Below are 16,600 nucleotides of genomic sequence, written 5' to 3'. Positions count from 1 at the left end.
ACGGTCGGGGCTGCGGATTAATGCTAACGAAGCTCACTGGTCTTGTGAAAGATTTTGTCGGCATAAGGTCTGATATTGCAACCTGCGTCCGACGTGGATAGAAATTAAATTTCATCGTCTCAATATTCAATGTTGCGGTTCGAGGAATGTTTCTAAGATAAGATAGCATGTGCTCTCTGGATTGTTGTGCAAACGCGGGTAAGGCGAGCTGAACGTGGTTTACAAACGGAGCGGTAGTGTAGGACACAAAGAGCATAGGGATGGCACCGGCAACAATAACTATTGGAGTCTAGTTAGCCTGGGGCCAAATAGCAAGATAGAGAGGACTCACTGGCCGCTGGAGTATACCACGGATAGTCTGCCGCGTAGAAAGCGGGAGCAATCACTGAGCAAGAAACGACAAAAACCAATATCGTCGATAGTCGCATCATACCAATGAATGCAATCTTGCCACTTCCAGCATGATAGATAACAACCTGCTGAGGCCTTGCCCGAGCTAATCAGAAAATCATTAGGCCAAGGTATTCTCATAGAGCAGCGTCGAGTACGAACCGCGGGCAAGGTTAGGCTTGGGTCGGGAAGGGGAGGTGCGAATAGGATTGCGAAGAATGTTGCAAGATGAATTCGAGGCATTTTGGCGGGCACCTAGTATAGGTTTCTGCGCAAACCCGGTATCCGTCGTCTTACTCCGCATGAATAGTGCTTTGTCGCAAGTTTGTCTGCGCGTGAATCGGGCAAGGAGGTAGTCGGGAAGGCGCAGAAGGAGGAGCGGTCGGGGCATCTTTGAGCGGGTAGGTCAAAATCCGAGAAAATATGGATTCTACCAGTCCCAGGGCCTCATCGTCAACGAGACTTCACAGGCATGTTGAGCTGGCGTTGATCTCGCAGTCGCTGTACGGGAAGAAACTCAATTGGCGTTAAGGTTTCCGGGCCTACACGTGATCTGCGGCTAGTCATTGTAGCCGCACAGCTTGGAATGATTTGATTGGTTTTTGCTAGCGCCGACCCCTGACGCGGCAACCAACAAGTCGTTGTCGTCAGCATCGCCGGATCTGCCTTGCTGGCATCGCCTGCGCAATGGCTTCGATCCCGGTTTGAGTCGGCGGGCGAGTGTCTATCTATGATGATGGCCATGATGACCCATAGCTGCTGGGTCTCCCTGTGCCTCCTATCTCTCTCATCGTGGATCCTCACCTTCGTTTCCCCCGTCGGAGCCTACACAGCTCTCTCTGACGAGAGTCTTAAACGCCTACCACGACCCGGTACCGATTTTGATATTCACAAAGGCGCTCTGCTGGCACCTATCCTACGGCCGCGCGTATCTGGAACGCCGGGCTCGCGTGCCGTTCTTGAACACTTCGCTAGCTTCTTCCGAACGACCTTACCGAAATGGACGCTCGAGCTCCAGAATTCCACGTCGAAAACGCCCGTAAGCGGCAACAAAGAAGTTCCATTCGTTAACTTGATTGCCTATCGAGATCCTCCAAACACTCAACCGGGCAATGTCGGGCGATTGACCCTTGTGGCCCACTATGACAGCAAGATCGAACCCAAGGGATTTATTGGCGCAACCGATAGTGCTGCACCATGTGCAATGATCATGCACGCGATACGAAGTATCGACGCTGCTTTGACAAAGAAATATGAAACTATAAATACCGACCCTCACTTTGATCTCAACGGTGAAGAATATCAGGGTATTCAAGTAATTTTTCTTGATGGTGAAGAAGCATTCCGTGAGTGGTCCGAGACCGACTCGCTATATGGCTCCCGCTCGCTTGCCGAACACATGGAATTGAGTCTATACCCTGCCCTCTCAACCTTTAAGAATCCTCTGGGGGCCATCAAGTTGTTTGTCCTCCTTGATTTGCTTGGTGCTGAACACCCAACCATTCCTTCCTACTTCAAAACAACGCACTGGGCGTATCAGCACATGGGTCTGCTGGAATCCCGGCTGCGGAATCTCGGCCGATTCAAAACCTCAGCGCAAGGAAAAAAGCAGGGCGGCAAAAAGAAGCCGGATCATGACAAACTCTGGTTCCAAGATTCTCATAAAAATGATGGCACTATCTTCTCTCCCTTTGGTGTAGAGGATGATCATCTGCCATTTATGAGACGCGGTGTTGATATTCTTCATATCATTCCCGCTCCTTTTCCAGGCGTGTGGCATCGTATGGACGACGACGGCGAACACTTACATATGGAAACTGTGGAGGACTGGAGCACTCTCATTACTGCATTCGCTGCCGAATGGTTAGAGTTGGAGGGGTTTTTTGAAGAGAATTTAAAGACAACGAATTTAGATAAAAAGAGAAAGACGGAATTGTAAGCATTTTTCGTTTTTATGGATATCATATCATAGCAGAGATAGACTTGCATCACTAATAATAAGATTTTTCAAGGAATTAACGAGATTAATAAATTAACCTCGCACCTCCCGCACCCCCCAGACTTTGATTACGACCAACTCCGGCTCCGAATGAATTCCACCTACTATGTACGCAATATTCTAGTTTGCTTACGGACCTCCCACGCCCGACGTACCCTCTATACACTGTGCCTCCGATGGCTCAATCCCGGTCTTATTATCCCGGCCAACTGAACACGAGATAGAAAGCGAAATTCGGCCTCAACATAAAAACTCAACTTGAAATAGAATACCAAAATCTCCAATTTTGGGTGACATATTTCAGGTACCTTGCTTTGAATACTTTTCTGTAACTATTGTACTCCGTATGTATGTGCAATTTGATAAAGTACACTCCTCGCATGCAGACTCATGGATTCAGACCAATTAGCAAGGGTATCATCAGCATAAAGCGCACTTCCAACTGCGGTTCAAAGCATCACAACCCTAGTAGACTCCCTAGCCAGAACCCACCCAACCACAGGGCACCCCAGGCGGGTTGCAACAAGGATCTCAGTAACCCGGGGCCCGGGCACACGCCATATGACCCCCATCCAACACCAAATACCGCAGCACCGACGACAAATCTCCAATCGGTATCCTTCACAGTATTTTGTGGCAAGTCAAAATGCGCGGCCAAGGTTGGTGGTTTCTGCCCCCCTTTGTCCTCGTATTCACGTTTGAGTTTCAGATAGGAGAGTACACTGGGGCCCACGGCAAATAACATAACCAAAGCGAGAGAGGGATCAAAACGTGATAGATCTAGCCAGCTGAAGAACCTGAGAACCTTCCCAGGTTCAGCCATACCGCTTATCAAGAGCCCCAAACCAAACTGCACACCCGAGATATACCCGTACACAGACTCAGAGTTCTTGCCTCGGCGCAAGAAGCAGGGAACGACAGCTGAATTTATGATCATTGCGAGAATTACGGTGGCAGACATGAAGCCTAGCTCGTAGGCTGATGGGTAGGAGGGCACATAGCACGGCTGTGTTCCTGCACAGGGCGGAATAGGGGTTCCCATCCGCGAGTTTGCCGTGATGAGAGCAGAGATGAAAAAAATGCTTGTCGCAATGAATGAACGCAAGGAGAGGCGGCTAAGTCCACAAAGCATATGTCCGGATGTGCAGCCACGGCCGTTCTAGCGGCAGGCAAGGGCATCCATTAGCAAATCACTTCCGCTCAATTTCTCAAAAAAGACAGATACCCTGGGGGCGATGTTCTAAGGGTCGTTGTTCTGCTCACCTTCGTGCCCCATCCAACCAAAACCCCAGCCCCTGATATTTTCATTGCAGCTTCCAATCCATCTGGTAGAGGAGGGTATGACGGGAGCAGTGATGGCGCCACTAAAGATATAAGGACAGCACTTGATACCATCCCAAGCACCACTGGGATATTGTTCGGTCCGGGACGCGCCACGCATCCTCTCAGGAAGCCAGATATCCCAAAAACTCTACCATTGTGCTTAAGCAATCCTGCCGAGCTTTGGTAGAGAAGTAGTGCGCCCAGTGAAGTTTCGATAGGGGTGAACATCTCTATGGTGGTGGGATCTGGTTTCGTGGATGCTTGCAACTTAGACTGCCGCTATTTTGGACTCCGCCGTGGTACCTTTGACGGTGCGATTTGAACATCTTATGTTTAGGTGTAGGGCAAATCGCCGATTGCGTGAGTACGCGCGAAACCAAGGCCGATGGAGTCCGGGACAAGCGCGGGCGCTAGGTGTGTGGCAACCGAAAGGGGATTGAGGGAGTGAGGATCCAGTGGCAGAGGCGCAAGAATCCTCTGAAGATACGCCATCGTTCTGCTATTGTCGAGAGAGAGAGAGAGAGAGTGGGTGAGTGAGTGAGAGAAAATAGGTGCAAGTACGTTTCAGTGCGTCGGAGCTCGATGCTCGCCGTTCACCTGCCGGCGATCTCACGCGGCCCAGCGTCGTCACCCGCCATCCCTGGCGCCCCCCAACGTCAGCAACGCCGATCGACGCACAACATCAACGCCCACGGCCTCCCAAGTCTGCTGTCAAATAACTGTTAGACTAACGGCTGCTTTTTGCGCCTCGGCTGCCGTTCCTCCACTCCCCAACGTTCACGCTGACGCCGACAATTCCAATTCACTGGTTATATGCATATCGCCAGCCTAATAACGACGCAGTAGATTCTCCAGAGCTAGATGAATCGTCAACGTCCTCCTCCCGCATCCCTCCGAGCCCCCGTATCACCGCCGCGGAAAAAGCAGCGTCAAGGCACAAATAGCGAGTCAGGGAACCAACGCAACACAGAACCAGAGCTTAGTCTCGCGGCTGTCGAAGCTGGCAGGCTCGACGTCGATGACCCTCTGCGCGTATTATCATCCCGCCTCCTAGCTGTTACGCGACATCAGTTTTCTTTGGCTCCTCGCCTTTCGCACCCCGAGTGGGTTGGGCTCTACATGCGCAATAAGCACCCACAGGGTAGGCATTTTGTGATACATCAGCACGACCATCCAATCGCCGGTCCACATTATGACCTGCGGTTACAGTTTTCCGAAAGCAGCTCGTTGAGCTTTGCTATTATGTACGGTTTACCAGGCAACCCGAACAGCAGGAGGATGAATCGAAACGCTACGGAGACAAGAGTTCATAATATTTGGGTAAGTATGTATTTACGTGCATCGGGGACTGGGAAATTGAGAAAACTGGCCTGCTCACGTTGTAAAATTTTCGAGCTTTTTAGAGCCACTTAATTGAGACGGCATCTATAAACACCGGGAGTCTTATTATCTGGGATACAGGAGAATACTCCATCTTGCCTTATTACCAGCACAAAGAGCCGGCGGAAACACACTCTTCTGCTTCAGATGCAGGCGATGCATCTGTATCTTGCGAAGCTGTGAACATGTGCGACAGTGATAGGCTGAAGCACGCGTTCCGGAAGGTATGGTTTTGTACCCCGATAAGTGAGACCTGGTGTAATGGTGCGGCTGAATCATCATAGCGAAAGATTCGCCTACGGCTACATGGAGCACGTCTACCCCCGAATTACACAGTGACCTTGCGTCTCACGGCGAACAACAACACCCATAAGCAGCCGAAAATGCCGAAGGTGAGAAGGGGAAGGAGGCAGGGAAAGATGCCAGCAGAACGCGTAACCCCCATATCGCGGTCTCCTTCATCTTCGCCCATTCGAGATGCAGCTGTCGAAATAGCAACTCCAGATGGCACCGGTGGTGACTTGTCAGACCGTGGGTTGTCTCACCAGGACACTCACAACGAATTCGCAAGCTATTCTGACGACGAAGACGAAAGAGTCCGAGTCAACAACGCTTACCCTGGTGCCGTCAATTCGATCTCCTCCATTCACCAGAGACGGTGGTTTTTGTCGCTTGACCGTGTGAATTCCGGATTCAAACGCCACTTTGATTCTTCAACTAGTAAGTATACCTGGGTAAGGCAAAGCGTCGAAGCTCCCAATCAGCCATCTCGGCTCTTAGGCTTTGAGCCTTTTTTTGTGCAGGGACCAGACGTAGAGCGCAGCGTTGTCACAGGGCGTCTGGGTAGCGAGGTTTTCAGAGACGAAGGAGTAGACAAATTCACTGGGCGTAGAGGCTGGAGGCCCGTCCTTTTGTAGCAAAACGAATGTGCCTAGAGAACCCGGCAGACACGAGGCATTTTTCTACCGCATCGGCTGGCTAAAAACATTCTGCATCTGCGCCGTGACGTTGGTTCCTCTGCCCTCCAAGGCCAACACGATTTCTTGATTTGTTCTCCGCCCGCTGACTGTGAGTCAAGCAGCTCGGATCTCTTGAGCTTTGACTCTTCACGCTTCCTTGCGATGACTGGTTTCGGCTCACTAAAAACTCAAACTCGGAGATACGAGCACATCTGGGAGCAGCGAGCAGCGGTGATTCGCCCCCGGCAGGCAAACCTGGAGATCAGCGTCGGCCGCGAACCCATCCCTGGCGCCTCCTGCGGGCCCCAGCCAGACCTCCTCCATGCCCGCCAACGTGATGGCGTGGGCTAGCCCGGGATTCTCGGGAAGCATTTAGGTGTGCTCGGTTCAGCCGTTGTCTCGAGGGTCAGCGCTGTCGGACTCTGCAGTCCTTGAGCAGCAACTGGCTGTGAGTGATAGTTCAACTCCACGTCGTGATCCAAGAATCGCCCGACCAGCCCTCCTAGTTCCGTTAAAACTAACTAGTTAACTAACTGACTAGTTAGCCGCTTAGCAAGCGGATACCACCTCGCATTGAGATTGGCTTCGGGGCTATTTTACTACTATTTCCAGAGCGCGGGCCGGGTCTGAACTTGTCTTTATTGGGACTCCGAAAGTCAAAGTAGTTATGTGATCGACTCCGCGCACAGGATGGTGGCGGCCGTTTCTCAGCGCTGTCGCCTTTTGGGCTTGATGCGCCCGTTTAATTTCCTCATCTTTTCTGTTTTTTGTCCGTGAACCCTCGCAGGCTGTGAGCAGTGGCCGCACTCTGCGGTTTTGCCTGGTCAATAGCTCTTGATGCGTGCATGATTCTCGTCCTGTGAGAGATCTCAAGGCGCCAACCATGGCTACCTCACAAGGATCGCTTCTCGCTACTGGTATCACGGCCACTGCACTGGTTACTGTTGCCTGCATCCCAGCACTGCGGTCCATTTCAGCACGATGCCACTCGCGACGAACAGGCTATCGATTTCTACACAGTTTGTATAGCGACCAGGACGGCACAGCGACGGAGGAATCCTCAAAAGCCTTTTCTGATGTTCCTCAACGCTGTGTAATTGCCATATTTACACTCTCTGGGCTTCTGTCCTCTCTTTCATTAGCTGTTCTTACCACTGCTGGTCGAGGCAGCCCTTTTTACCCCGGCCCAACTGAGCTCTGGCTGCATTTTGCGAATTGGGTAAATAATTCACCGTATCACACTGCCTATACCAAAATCCTAACGCTCTCATAGATTCTTCTCACCGGTGGAACAGTGGCTCTATTTGCTGAGCCGTCTTCCACCAAACGATATTTGCTTGGCCTTTGGAATTCCCTTTCTTGTGCTTTGTTAGCCACAGCTATCTGCACTCAAGTCGCCCTGATCGGATCATGGATAGATTCACCGTCTATACATACCATTCCCGATCTTATTATTCTAGCTGAGGTTTTGCTCGCGCTCGTCATCGCTACTGTATCTTGCCTTCTACCACGTCGTCCAGATGTTTTCCGGAATGGCAAGGCTGTTGACCGCCAGTCAACCACGTCTTTTCTCAGTATGATCTCTTTTAGCTGGGCTAATCCAGTACTAGTATTCGCTATCAAAAACCAAAGGCTGAATATTGATGATCTTCCTGAGCTCAACCATTCTACTCGCTCTAGGACTTTGCTGGAGTCGTTTACAAAAACCAGAAAAAAGGGCCAGAAATTATGGGTGACTCTAGTCCATGAACACTCCTCTGCGCTGCTACTGCAGTTTGTTTTGGTCTCAGTCGTTTCGGTGCTTAGCTTTGCTCCTCAGATTGCGCTCCTGGGCATCCTTCGGTCCTTGGAAGCACGTGCAGCTGGAATTTGGAACCCCGTAATAACCTGGCTCTGGGTTATAGGACTTGGAGGGTCTATCCTTCTTGAAAGTACAGTTGAATCGTGGTTGTTTTGGGTAGTATATTACAAGCTGGCCGTTCCAGTATACGAACAACTTTCTGCGGTTATATTTGCGAAATCGTTACGACGAAAAGACGTGAAGGGCTCTCAAGCATCAACTGATAGCCGAAACGAAATAAAACCCGGCGAAAGCGATGACAACGATGGCGATGGCGAAAATGACAGCCAAAACTCACGCCAGGCGACAATCAACCTTATTGCAGTTGATGCTAAACGAATATCTGATTTTGCCGCTTTTAATTATATTATTGTTGGTACTGTCGTGAGGCTATCAGTTGCCTTCACCATTTTAGACCGTCTTATAGGCTGGAAGAGTCTTTGTGCTGGACTCCTTGTAGCAGTGATTGTCACTCCACTTAACATTGTTACCGCAAACAAATATTCTGCAGCTCAGACATCACTTATGAAATTCCGTGATCAGAAAATGGCTATTATCACAGAGGCTCTGCAAGGAATCAGGCAAATTAAGTTTTCGGCCCTGGAGACTCAATGGGAGAAGAAGATATTCGATATCAGGAATACGGAGCTTCATTCACAATGGATGGCATTTCTTTACGATGTTGGACTTATATCAATTTGGATCCTAGGCCCAATTATGTTGTCTGCAGTTTCACTCGGTGTTTACTCAATGTTATATGGGGGACTATCTGCATCTGTTGCATTCACTACAATGGCAATTTTTTCGTCTCTGGAGTTCTCTCTTGCCATCTTGCCGGAGTTGATTGCAGACTTTATTGAAGCATATGTGAGCTCAAACCGTGTTGATAAGTACCTGGAATCCGCCGAACGTGATCGGACCCTTACTCCAGCAGACTATGTCGCTTTTGAAAAAGCAACTCTTGCATGGCCTGCAGAAGATGCGGAGGGTGACAGTGAGAGATTCATGCTCAAAGACCTTGATGTTAGATTTCCCTTAAATGGCCTTAGCGTTATTTCGGGAAAAACAGGTTCTGGCAAGAGCTTACTACTTGCCGCCATTATCGGCGAGGCTGATATTGTTGACGGCGAGGTTTTCGTTCCCGTCGCTCCCCCTTTGGAAGAACGCTTTGATGATAAAGCTACAAAGGCCAATTGGATTATTAACTCAGCAATTGCGTATGTTTCTCAGGTACCGTGGATTGAAAACGCCACTATCAGGGATAACATTTTGTTCGGGTTGCCGCTTGATTCAGAGAGATATAATATGGTTCTCTTTGCCTGTGCTCTGGAAAAGGATTTTGAAATGCTACCAGACGGTGAATTAACAGATATTGGTGCAAATGGAATCAACCTGAGTGGTGGGCAAAAATGGCGTGTATCTTTTGCAAGGGCCCTCTATTCCCGTGCTGGAATTCTTATTATGGATGATATTTTTAGCGCATTGGATGCGCATACTGGTCGACATCTTCACGTTCATGCGCTTAATGGAGAACTTTGCCAGGGAAGAACTCGGATCCTTGTTACCCATCATGTGGGTCTTTGTCTTTCTTCTGCTGATTACTCTGTTCATCTTGACCGTGGAATGGTTCAGCATTCGGGCTCTGTGGCGGAACTAAAAAGAACCGGCAGCTTTGCGGACATTCTTGCTCAACCTGAAAATGAAAATGGTAAAGACCGCAAAGAGAGTGTGGAAACCGTTGAAGATGAGGTGGAAGAGTCAAATATTTTGCAAAAGATCTTATCACATCGGTCTCATCGAAGTGCATCCCATGAACATATTGAGAGTCAATCAAAAACACAGATACCAAAAAAGTTCCAGCAAGATGAAAATCGCGAAGTTGGTTCTATTAAAACCAGCCATTACATTAAATACCTTCGAAGTGGTGGCAGTGTGCTGTACTGGTTGGTTGTGCTCCTGATTTTCTGTTTATCTGCAGTTTTTACTGTCGGAAGGGTAAGTGTTCCACTTTCCAAAATCTTAATTTCCTCCTTGACTGATCAGTTTCTCACCTCTACAGTCGTGGTGGGTTAGTATATGGACTCGAGCCTCGCAACAGCACTCGATTACTGGTGAACGGCTCGATATATTGTCTCATGTTGCGAATGCGTCACCCCAACTCAAATCAGACCATAGCCTATTCTTTTACTTAGGGATATACTTTGCTTTATCGGTTATAACATGTTTACTGGGTACAATCAAATATATGCTCTTACTCAGAGCTACAATTCATTCCTCGCGGAATCTATTCAAAAACTTGACCTATGCTGTTCTGAGAGCACCATTGCGCTGGCTCGATACCGTTCCAGTTGGCCGAATTCTAAACAGATTTACAGCAGACTTCAACATGATAGACTCCAAACTCCCATATGACTTGGGCTTCATGTTGTACAATGTTCTAGATGTCGTGGGTATTGTTGTGGCTGGTTTCCTAGTCTCTCCTCTATTGATCTTATTTGCTATCGTTCTCCTGATGATATGCATTTACTACTCACAACGATACCTGATGGGCGCGAGAGAGATCAAAAGATTAGAAAGCAACGCAAAGAGCCCCATTTTCGAGCAGTTTGGCTCCGCTCTTATCGGGTTAACCACTATCCGTGCCTTTGGGAAAACACAGACATATGTTGAACGAATGTATAAAAAGATCGACCACCATGCTCAAGCTAACTGGAACTTATGGCTATTCAACCGATGGTTGAGCTTCCGCATGAACGTTGTCGGAGCTATCTTTTCAACATTGACTGCTGTCCTTATAATTTCGCTTAAAGGTATAGATGCACCTTTGGCTGGATTTGCTCTCAGTTTTGCGCTACAATATACGGCTTCTATTATGTGGGCCCTGCGTCGTTATGCGAACGTGGAGCTTGATATGAATGCGGCTGAGCGTGTTCTTGAGTATTCAAGTATCGACATTGAAAATCAAGAAGGGGACAATGCACCGGCGGCATGGCCAACAGAAGGACGTCTCGAAGTGACTGATCTGGTTGTTGGATATGCCCCCGATCTCCCAGCCGTATTACGAGGGCTGTCTTTTACGGTTGAGAAGAATCAAAGAGTTGGAGTTGTGGGCCGCACAGGGGCTGGAAAATCGTCGTTGACTCTCGCATTATTCCGCTTCTTGGAGCCTTGGTCAGGGTCGATATTTATCGACGGTATTGATGTCTCAAAGATCAAGCTACAAGACCTACGAAGCCGGTTGGCCATCATACCTCAGGATCCTGTCCTATTTTCCGGTACGATCAGATCAAACCTTGATCCATTCGATGAGTACTCTGATGCGGAACTACATGACGCCCTCGAAAGAGTCCACTTGGTCTCCAATACACCTAAACAAGGCACCAGACGAAGCTCGTTTGCACATTCTGCACAACAAGTATCAGGAGCTTCGGGATACACAACGCCCACGTTGATTAGTAACAATGGTAGTGCTTCCGCTCCAACAATGGACACCGCCCACACCACCGCTGCGACGTCAGCCCAGAGCACAACTAGCAACCTCAATATTTTCACCAGCCTATGCTCAACCATCTCTGAAGGTGGGTTAAATCTCTCCCAAGGCCAGCGGCAGCTACTTTGCCTCGCCCGTGCGATCATATCTAAACCCAAAATCATGGTGCTCGACGAAGCTACCTCTGCGGTAGATATGAGCACGGACGCACTGATTCAGCGCTCTATTCGATCTGAATTTGGACGCAATTCAACGACACTACTGGTTATTGCGCACCGATTGAGTACGATTGCCGATTTTGATAGGATTTTAGTCATGGATGCTGGACAAGCGGTGGAGTTTGGGGCGCCAAAAGAGCTAATGGGCATAGAGGGGGGTGTTTTTCGATCGCTTGTGGAAGAGAGTGGGGAGAGGGAGTTGCTTGAAACAGTGATTTTTCAGGATCCAGAATGAAAGAGCGAACCCCGTTAGATAGATTGTTTTTGGCCTTGATTGCGTATTTATTTGTTGTAATACGTAGAAAAAAAGGTTTGGATGTTTGGATGTAATGTTAACCTCACTTAAGCATCTATTTAGCCGTCGACTGCATGGCCTGAACCTGATTGAGAATCTCATCTGCCGCCTCTTTAAAAGCTGCTGTTGCTGTTCTCCAAAGCCGCGGGCCAACACTAATTCGTGCCACTCCGATATCTGTCAACTCTTGGATCGATAGTCCGTTTTCAGCTGCGATAACATTAAGCCTGCCACCAAAGGCGTTCGACAATCTGACAACTTCATCCCGAGACAAACCGCGGCGGGGACCACCCCAGACAAACGTCGTCGTTGCGCCGGCATCAAGGTAAGCCTTCCCACGGGTGATAGCGTCTTCAATATCGTCATAGAACGCAATTGCATCCGTACGCGCGTTTACAACGAAATTGGGGACTCCGGCCTTCGTGGCAGTCGCCAATGCTAGACGGACCCGATTGACAGCAACATCAAGAGGAAAAAGCTTGCCCGTGGTATTGTCTCTGTCTTCTAAGTTACAACCTGAGGCTCCAGCAGTGATGATTCCTTCAATAGCTTCTTCCAATCTAGAACCATAGCCATCCTGTAAATCGACTGATAAGGGCTTGTTATGTTTGACTGCCACTGTCGCAATACGCCGGACGGCCACTAGATTGGTCTCGAGGTCTAGGTCATCATCATCGAGTCCATGGACCGCGGCGATGGCGTAACTAGCCGTAGCGAGTGCTGCTGCGGCTGGGTTCGAGGCGATGATGCCGGCAGTCGCTGGATCATAGACGTTGGTGAAAACAATCGGCTTCCCAGGAATATGGAGGCTTCTCAGGTGCGCAGCTCGACTATCTGCGGAAGACATGTTACTAAACACAGCTTCGCAAAATTATTTTCTTACAAAATAGAGATTTGACCAGGACTGTCTCGATATATAAGAAGCTCGGAGGAGTGTGTGGAATATATGAAACGACTGAAGAGAAACAGAATCAGAGCTGCCTTTGTGAGTCAAAAAACAAATTGAGTTTGGCGGCGCCGCGGGGTAGTTAGCTAACTAACAAGAGCAGTACTCCGTAAACTAGGCTGATGCAAAGTCCGCGAATCCGTCAGCGCTACGGAGTACAGAGTACGTTGCTGCAGAGGTGGTGGGTTCGGAGGTTAAATGAAGAGGGCAAAAGCTTGCTGATAAATTTCATGTATGGGAAACTGGGTGCTAGAATCGCCGTAATACACAGGTGGATTCTACTATGGTAGATGCTAATTGCCAGATTTCATCATATTAGATCTCTAGTAGAATCTCTCCAACACGGGGGTAGATTCAAGGATAGGGAGAAGTAGAGAACTTGACAGATCAGGGGTCTGGGCAAATGGAAAATGTCAAAAGAAGGGGCGATCGTTTGTTATGCATTATTGTAGGTTGAAAAGCTGATCTTGAAGGCATGTGCTAGTGAATACCACGATTTTGAAGGCGTGTGGAAATTGATATTCAAAACCTTGAGCGCCAGGATTAACATGTTGACACCCTGTTCGGAGAAGATGATAAGAAATTCCATGAACTTGTTCACAGAGGGCATAGGCGGGGCACATTATGTGCTCATACCATTAGAATGGCTGAAAGAGTGCGCTAACCCATCCACATGCGGCTTCTAGTCAATGGCATAGCGCTTTCCTGGTGCCATATTCTATTAGCCAAGTGTCACAAATACAACAAAGGAAAAACAGTGACAAAAAAATAGCTTCTTTTCATTAAAAGGGCCACTTCGCAGTTGAAGTTGACATTGTATGAGGATAACTATGCAGAAGGGAAAGCAAAAATGGTGCCAGGCTCGCAATTTCTGTTGGTGGAGCCAGCAGGGACACCTTCCAAGGGATGTAGATCAGAGATGCCTTCATCACGTCCGTAAAATAACAAGGTGGATGTGCCGGACGCCTTTTTCATCCTTCCTCCCCGGTCTTTCATGAAAGCCACTTGAGCCCGAGATGGGAGAGCTTCCATGTCAGAGGGAAGGAAGTTGAGTCAAAGCGAACACGCCAGGCTTTCATCATCTGCAAGGAAAGAATGGTCAGCAGATGAAGCCTGGAAATCGAGCATAGAGAAAGAGAGGTACTCACTTGTTCAAAACTTGGAAGGATGAAGAAGAAAAGAAGAGGAAAAACAGAAGCGAGAGAAAAAAAAGGCCGGGAGGCACCGGTGACGGAATAACATTCCTCCGGGTAACTAACTAACTAACTACATAGTTTTACGGAGTAGAAGTTTATGGATCGTCATGTCGAAAGACAATAGCGGAGTGAAGACGAAAGGACCGCATTATCAAGCTGGCGGAAGGCAGGCCACTCTCCTCTGAGGTTGGAGGTCCATTTGCATGATATCTCTGTACAGCTCGCCCAGATGGCTGGTTTTCTGCGGCCAGCTATTCGGGGTCCGCTTGCTTGCAAACAAAGCTACATAGAGATATCAAATTACCTCCGTGGTGTTTCTACGTCACCACGATGCCATCTAAAACGTCAAATGTACAGCCAAAGGCTCTTTCATGCCGGATGTCCACTGGCAACTCAGGAAATCACTTCATCGCCTGGACCTTTCCTTGAGGAATATAAACAGTCAAGTAAGTCCCAATTTTTGTTATGAGTTTATTCTACCTTCCGCTCTAATTCCTTCTTTTTGCGCGTCCAGTGCTATTCCCTTCTGCTATCCCAGACTTCAAATTCTTACTTCAAAGCAATGCCATGGACAAAGAAGTCACGCTACATGGGTATTTGGGCAAGCGAACCGATCTGGGAAAGAAGATGTCATTCGTTCGCCTGACAGATCCGTCTCTGGCACAGACCGTACAGGTTGTCTCTTTCTCGAAAGGCGAAGCTTTTCAAAAGCTAAGGTCTATCGACTCCAACAGTCCAGTGGCAGTGCGAGGAATTATCCGGTCAAAGGCCGCACGTTCCAAAAGTGAAAACGTAGATCCAGTTATAGATGCAGAAGGGAATATAGACAGCATTGAAATCGTGCTCGAAGATATTCAGCGTCTCAATAGATTCCCCAGGGACATCATCATGACACCCGAGACGATTTTTCCAGTGGAGAAAAGATATCTACAAATCAGAAATGATAAAACGCTTCGCGAGGCTTTAGTATTCCGGGCCAAAGCAAACATGGTATTGAGAAAGGCCTTGGAAGAGTGCGAACCGGCGTTCGTGGAAGTAGAAACTCCGTTGCTTTTTAAGTCGACCCCGGAGGGAGCGAGAGAATTTCTCGTTCCGACGAGGAGGCCTGGCCTTGCCTATGCGCTTCCCCAGAGTCCACAGCAATATAAACAAATACTTATGAGTAGTGGGATTCCGCGATACTATCAATTTGCACATTGCTTCAGAGACGAAGATTTGCGAGCGGATAGGCAACCCGAATTCACACAGGTAAGCTCCGCAGAATCGAAAGAAGAATCTATTCTTATAATACTCATACAGCTTGACTTTGAGATGTCTTTTTCGAGAGGCGAAGATGTGATGGCTGTTATTGAGCAAGTGATACGGAAATTATGGTCTGCAATGCTACCAGAACATCTCGGTTCCAGTCCCTTTCCTCGTGTAACTTATCACGAAGTAATGTCCAAGTATGGGTCTGATAAGCCTGACCCAAGAATTGGAATGGAAATTCATCGCATAGATTATATGATTCCCGTGGATCTAGTCAGCAAAATTACGGATTTGAGGGAGCCGATCGTCGAGGCTATTAGGCTAGAAGGCAATGGGGACCCTTCTGAGACTCAAAAATTTATTAAATCTTTCATGGACTCACCTGCAGCCGGCGAGTTTATCAGCAACCCTGAAGGTGAGCCAGGGGTGTTTGTTTTCGATTCGTCAAAGCCTTTATCAGGCCTTCAAGCTTTTGGGTTTGAAGCAACATGGGCATTGGAGAATGATCTTAATCTCAAAGACGGTGACTTGCTTGTTCTTCAGGCACGGCGGAATGCACCGTTTTCCGGTGGCTCAACTCCTCTTGGTGATTTACGTCGAGCCATTCACAGAGCCGCTGTGGAGAATGGCTTCAAGCCTGCACTGACAGGTTTCCACTTTCTTTGGGTCACACACTTCCCACTCTTCTCGCCGAGTTCGGATTCAGAGCCTGGCCAGGGTGGCTCTGCAGGAATTTCATCGACTCACCATCCATTCACCGCCCCTCACACGCCCGAAGACGTATCTCTCCTCCTTACTGACCCTACGAAAGCAATCGCTGATCACTACGACCTTGTTGTCAACGGTGTGGAACTTGGCGGTGGCAGTCGACGTATTCACTCTGCTGAAGTTCAGGAATTTATTCTCCGCGACATTCTAAAAATGTCGGAATCTCGCTTAGCCGATTTCTCTCATCTGATTGACGCACTGAGAGCTGGATGCCCTCCCCATGCTGGAATGGCGCTTGGTTTCGATAGGCTGATCGCCGTGATGCTCGGAAAAGACAGTGTTCGTGATGTTATTGCGTTCCCTAAGTCGGGCAAAGGCGAAGATGTTATGGTTGGAACGCCCAGTGAGATAACTCAGGAGGCACTTCAGACCTACCATCTGCGGTTGCGGGAAGACCAGTTGTAGCAAAGCTGTATGGCAAACTTCAGCCAATAGCATTATTACTACGTCTATAGTAGAAAGCCCTACCTGTTCAGTTGTACGAGACTGTAGTATATATGATGAATTTAGGATACAATCGGTAGAGAAAGCTGTCACAACTTTTGCAA

General features: G+C 48.5%; 5 protein-coding genes across 5 annotated transcripts; 4 read left to right on the top strand and 1 right to left on the bottom strand.

Annotated features, from left to right (window-relative positions):
* Nucleotides 1-1,126: 1,126 nt before the first annotated feature.
* Nucleotides 1,127-2,329, top strand: LOZ57_001548 (uncharacterized protein; the record flags this gene model as incomplete). Its single annotated transcript, XM_049250636.1, has 1 exon — nucleotides 1,127-2,329. One exon carries the CDS (start codon nucleotides 1,127-1,129, stop codon nucleotides 2,327-2,329), a length of 1,203 nt encoding a protein of 400 aa, XP_049110220.1.
* A 2,244-nt stretch (nucleotides 2,330-4,573) lies between these two features.
* Nucleotides 4,574-6,009, top strand: LOZ57_001547 (uncharacterized protein; the record flags this gene model as incomplete). The annotated part of the gene is made up of 3 exons (XM_049250635.1): nucleotides 4,574-5,032; nucleotides 5,116-5,316; nucleotides 5,377-6,009. 3 exons carry the CDS (start codon nucleotides 4,574-4,576, stop codon nucleotides 6,007-6,009), a joined length of 1,293 nt encoding a protein of 430 aa, XP_049110219.1.
* A 925-nt stretch (nucleotides 6,010-6,934) lies between these two features.
* Nucleotides 6,935-11,834, top strand: LOZ57_001546 (uncharacterized protein; the record flags this gene model as incomplete). The annotated part of the gene is made up of 3 exons (XM_049250634.1): nucleotides 6,935-7,270; nucleotides 7,325-9,886; nucleotides 9,951-11,834. 3 exons carry the CDS (start codon nucleotides 6,935-6,937, stop codon nucleotides 11,832-11,834), a joined length of 4,782 nt encoding a protein of 1,593 aa, XP_049110218.1.
* Nucleotides 11,835-11,949: 115 nt separating this feature from the next.
* On the bottom strand, nucleotides 11,950-12,741 carry LOZ57_001545 (uncharacterized protein; the record flags this gene model as incomplete). Its single annotated transcript, XM_049250633.1, has 1 exon — nucleotides 11,950-12,741. One exon carries the CDS (start codon nucleotides 12,739-12,741, stop codon nucleotides 11,950-11,952), a length of 792 nt encoding a protein of 263 aa, XP_049110217.1.
* A 1,760-nt stretch (nucleotides 12,742-14,501) lies between these two features.
* Nucleotides 14,502-16,457, top strand: MSD1 (aspartate--tRNA ligase msd1; the record flags this gene model as incomplete). The annotated part of the gene is made up of 2 exons (XM_049250632.1): nucleotides 14,502-14,505; nucleotides 14,551-16,457. The coding sequence occupies 2 exons, from the start codon at nucleotides 14,502-14,504 to the stop codon at nucleotides 16,455-16,457; spliced, it is 1,911 nt and encodes a 636-aa protein (XP_049110216.1).
* Between the last annotated feature and the right edge of the window lie 143 nt (nucleotides 16,458-16,600).

This window comes from Ophidiomyces ophidiicola (genome assembly GCF_022830035.1).
Source record: "Ophidiomyces ophidiicola strain CBS 122913 chromosome Unknown scaffold_4, whole genome shotgun sequence".
NCBI classification, from domain to species: Eukaryota; Fungi; Ascomycota; class Eurotiomycetes; order Onygenales; family Onygenaceae; genus Ophidiomyces; species Ophidiomyces ophidiicola.
The sequence above is the reverse complement of the archived record's forward strand: the minus strand, read 5'-3'. Positions and strand labels throughout refer to the sequence as shown.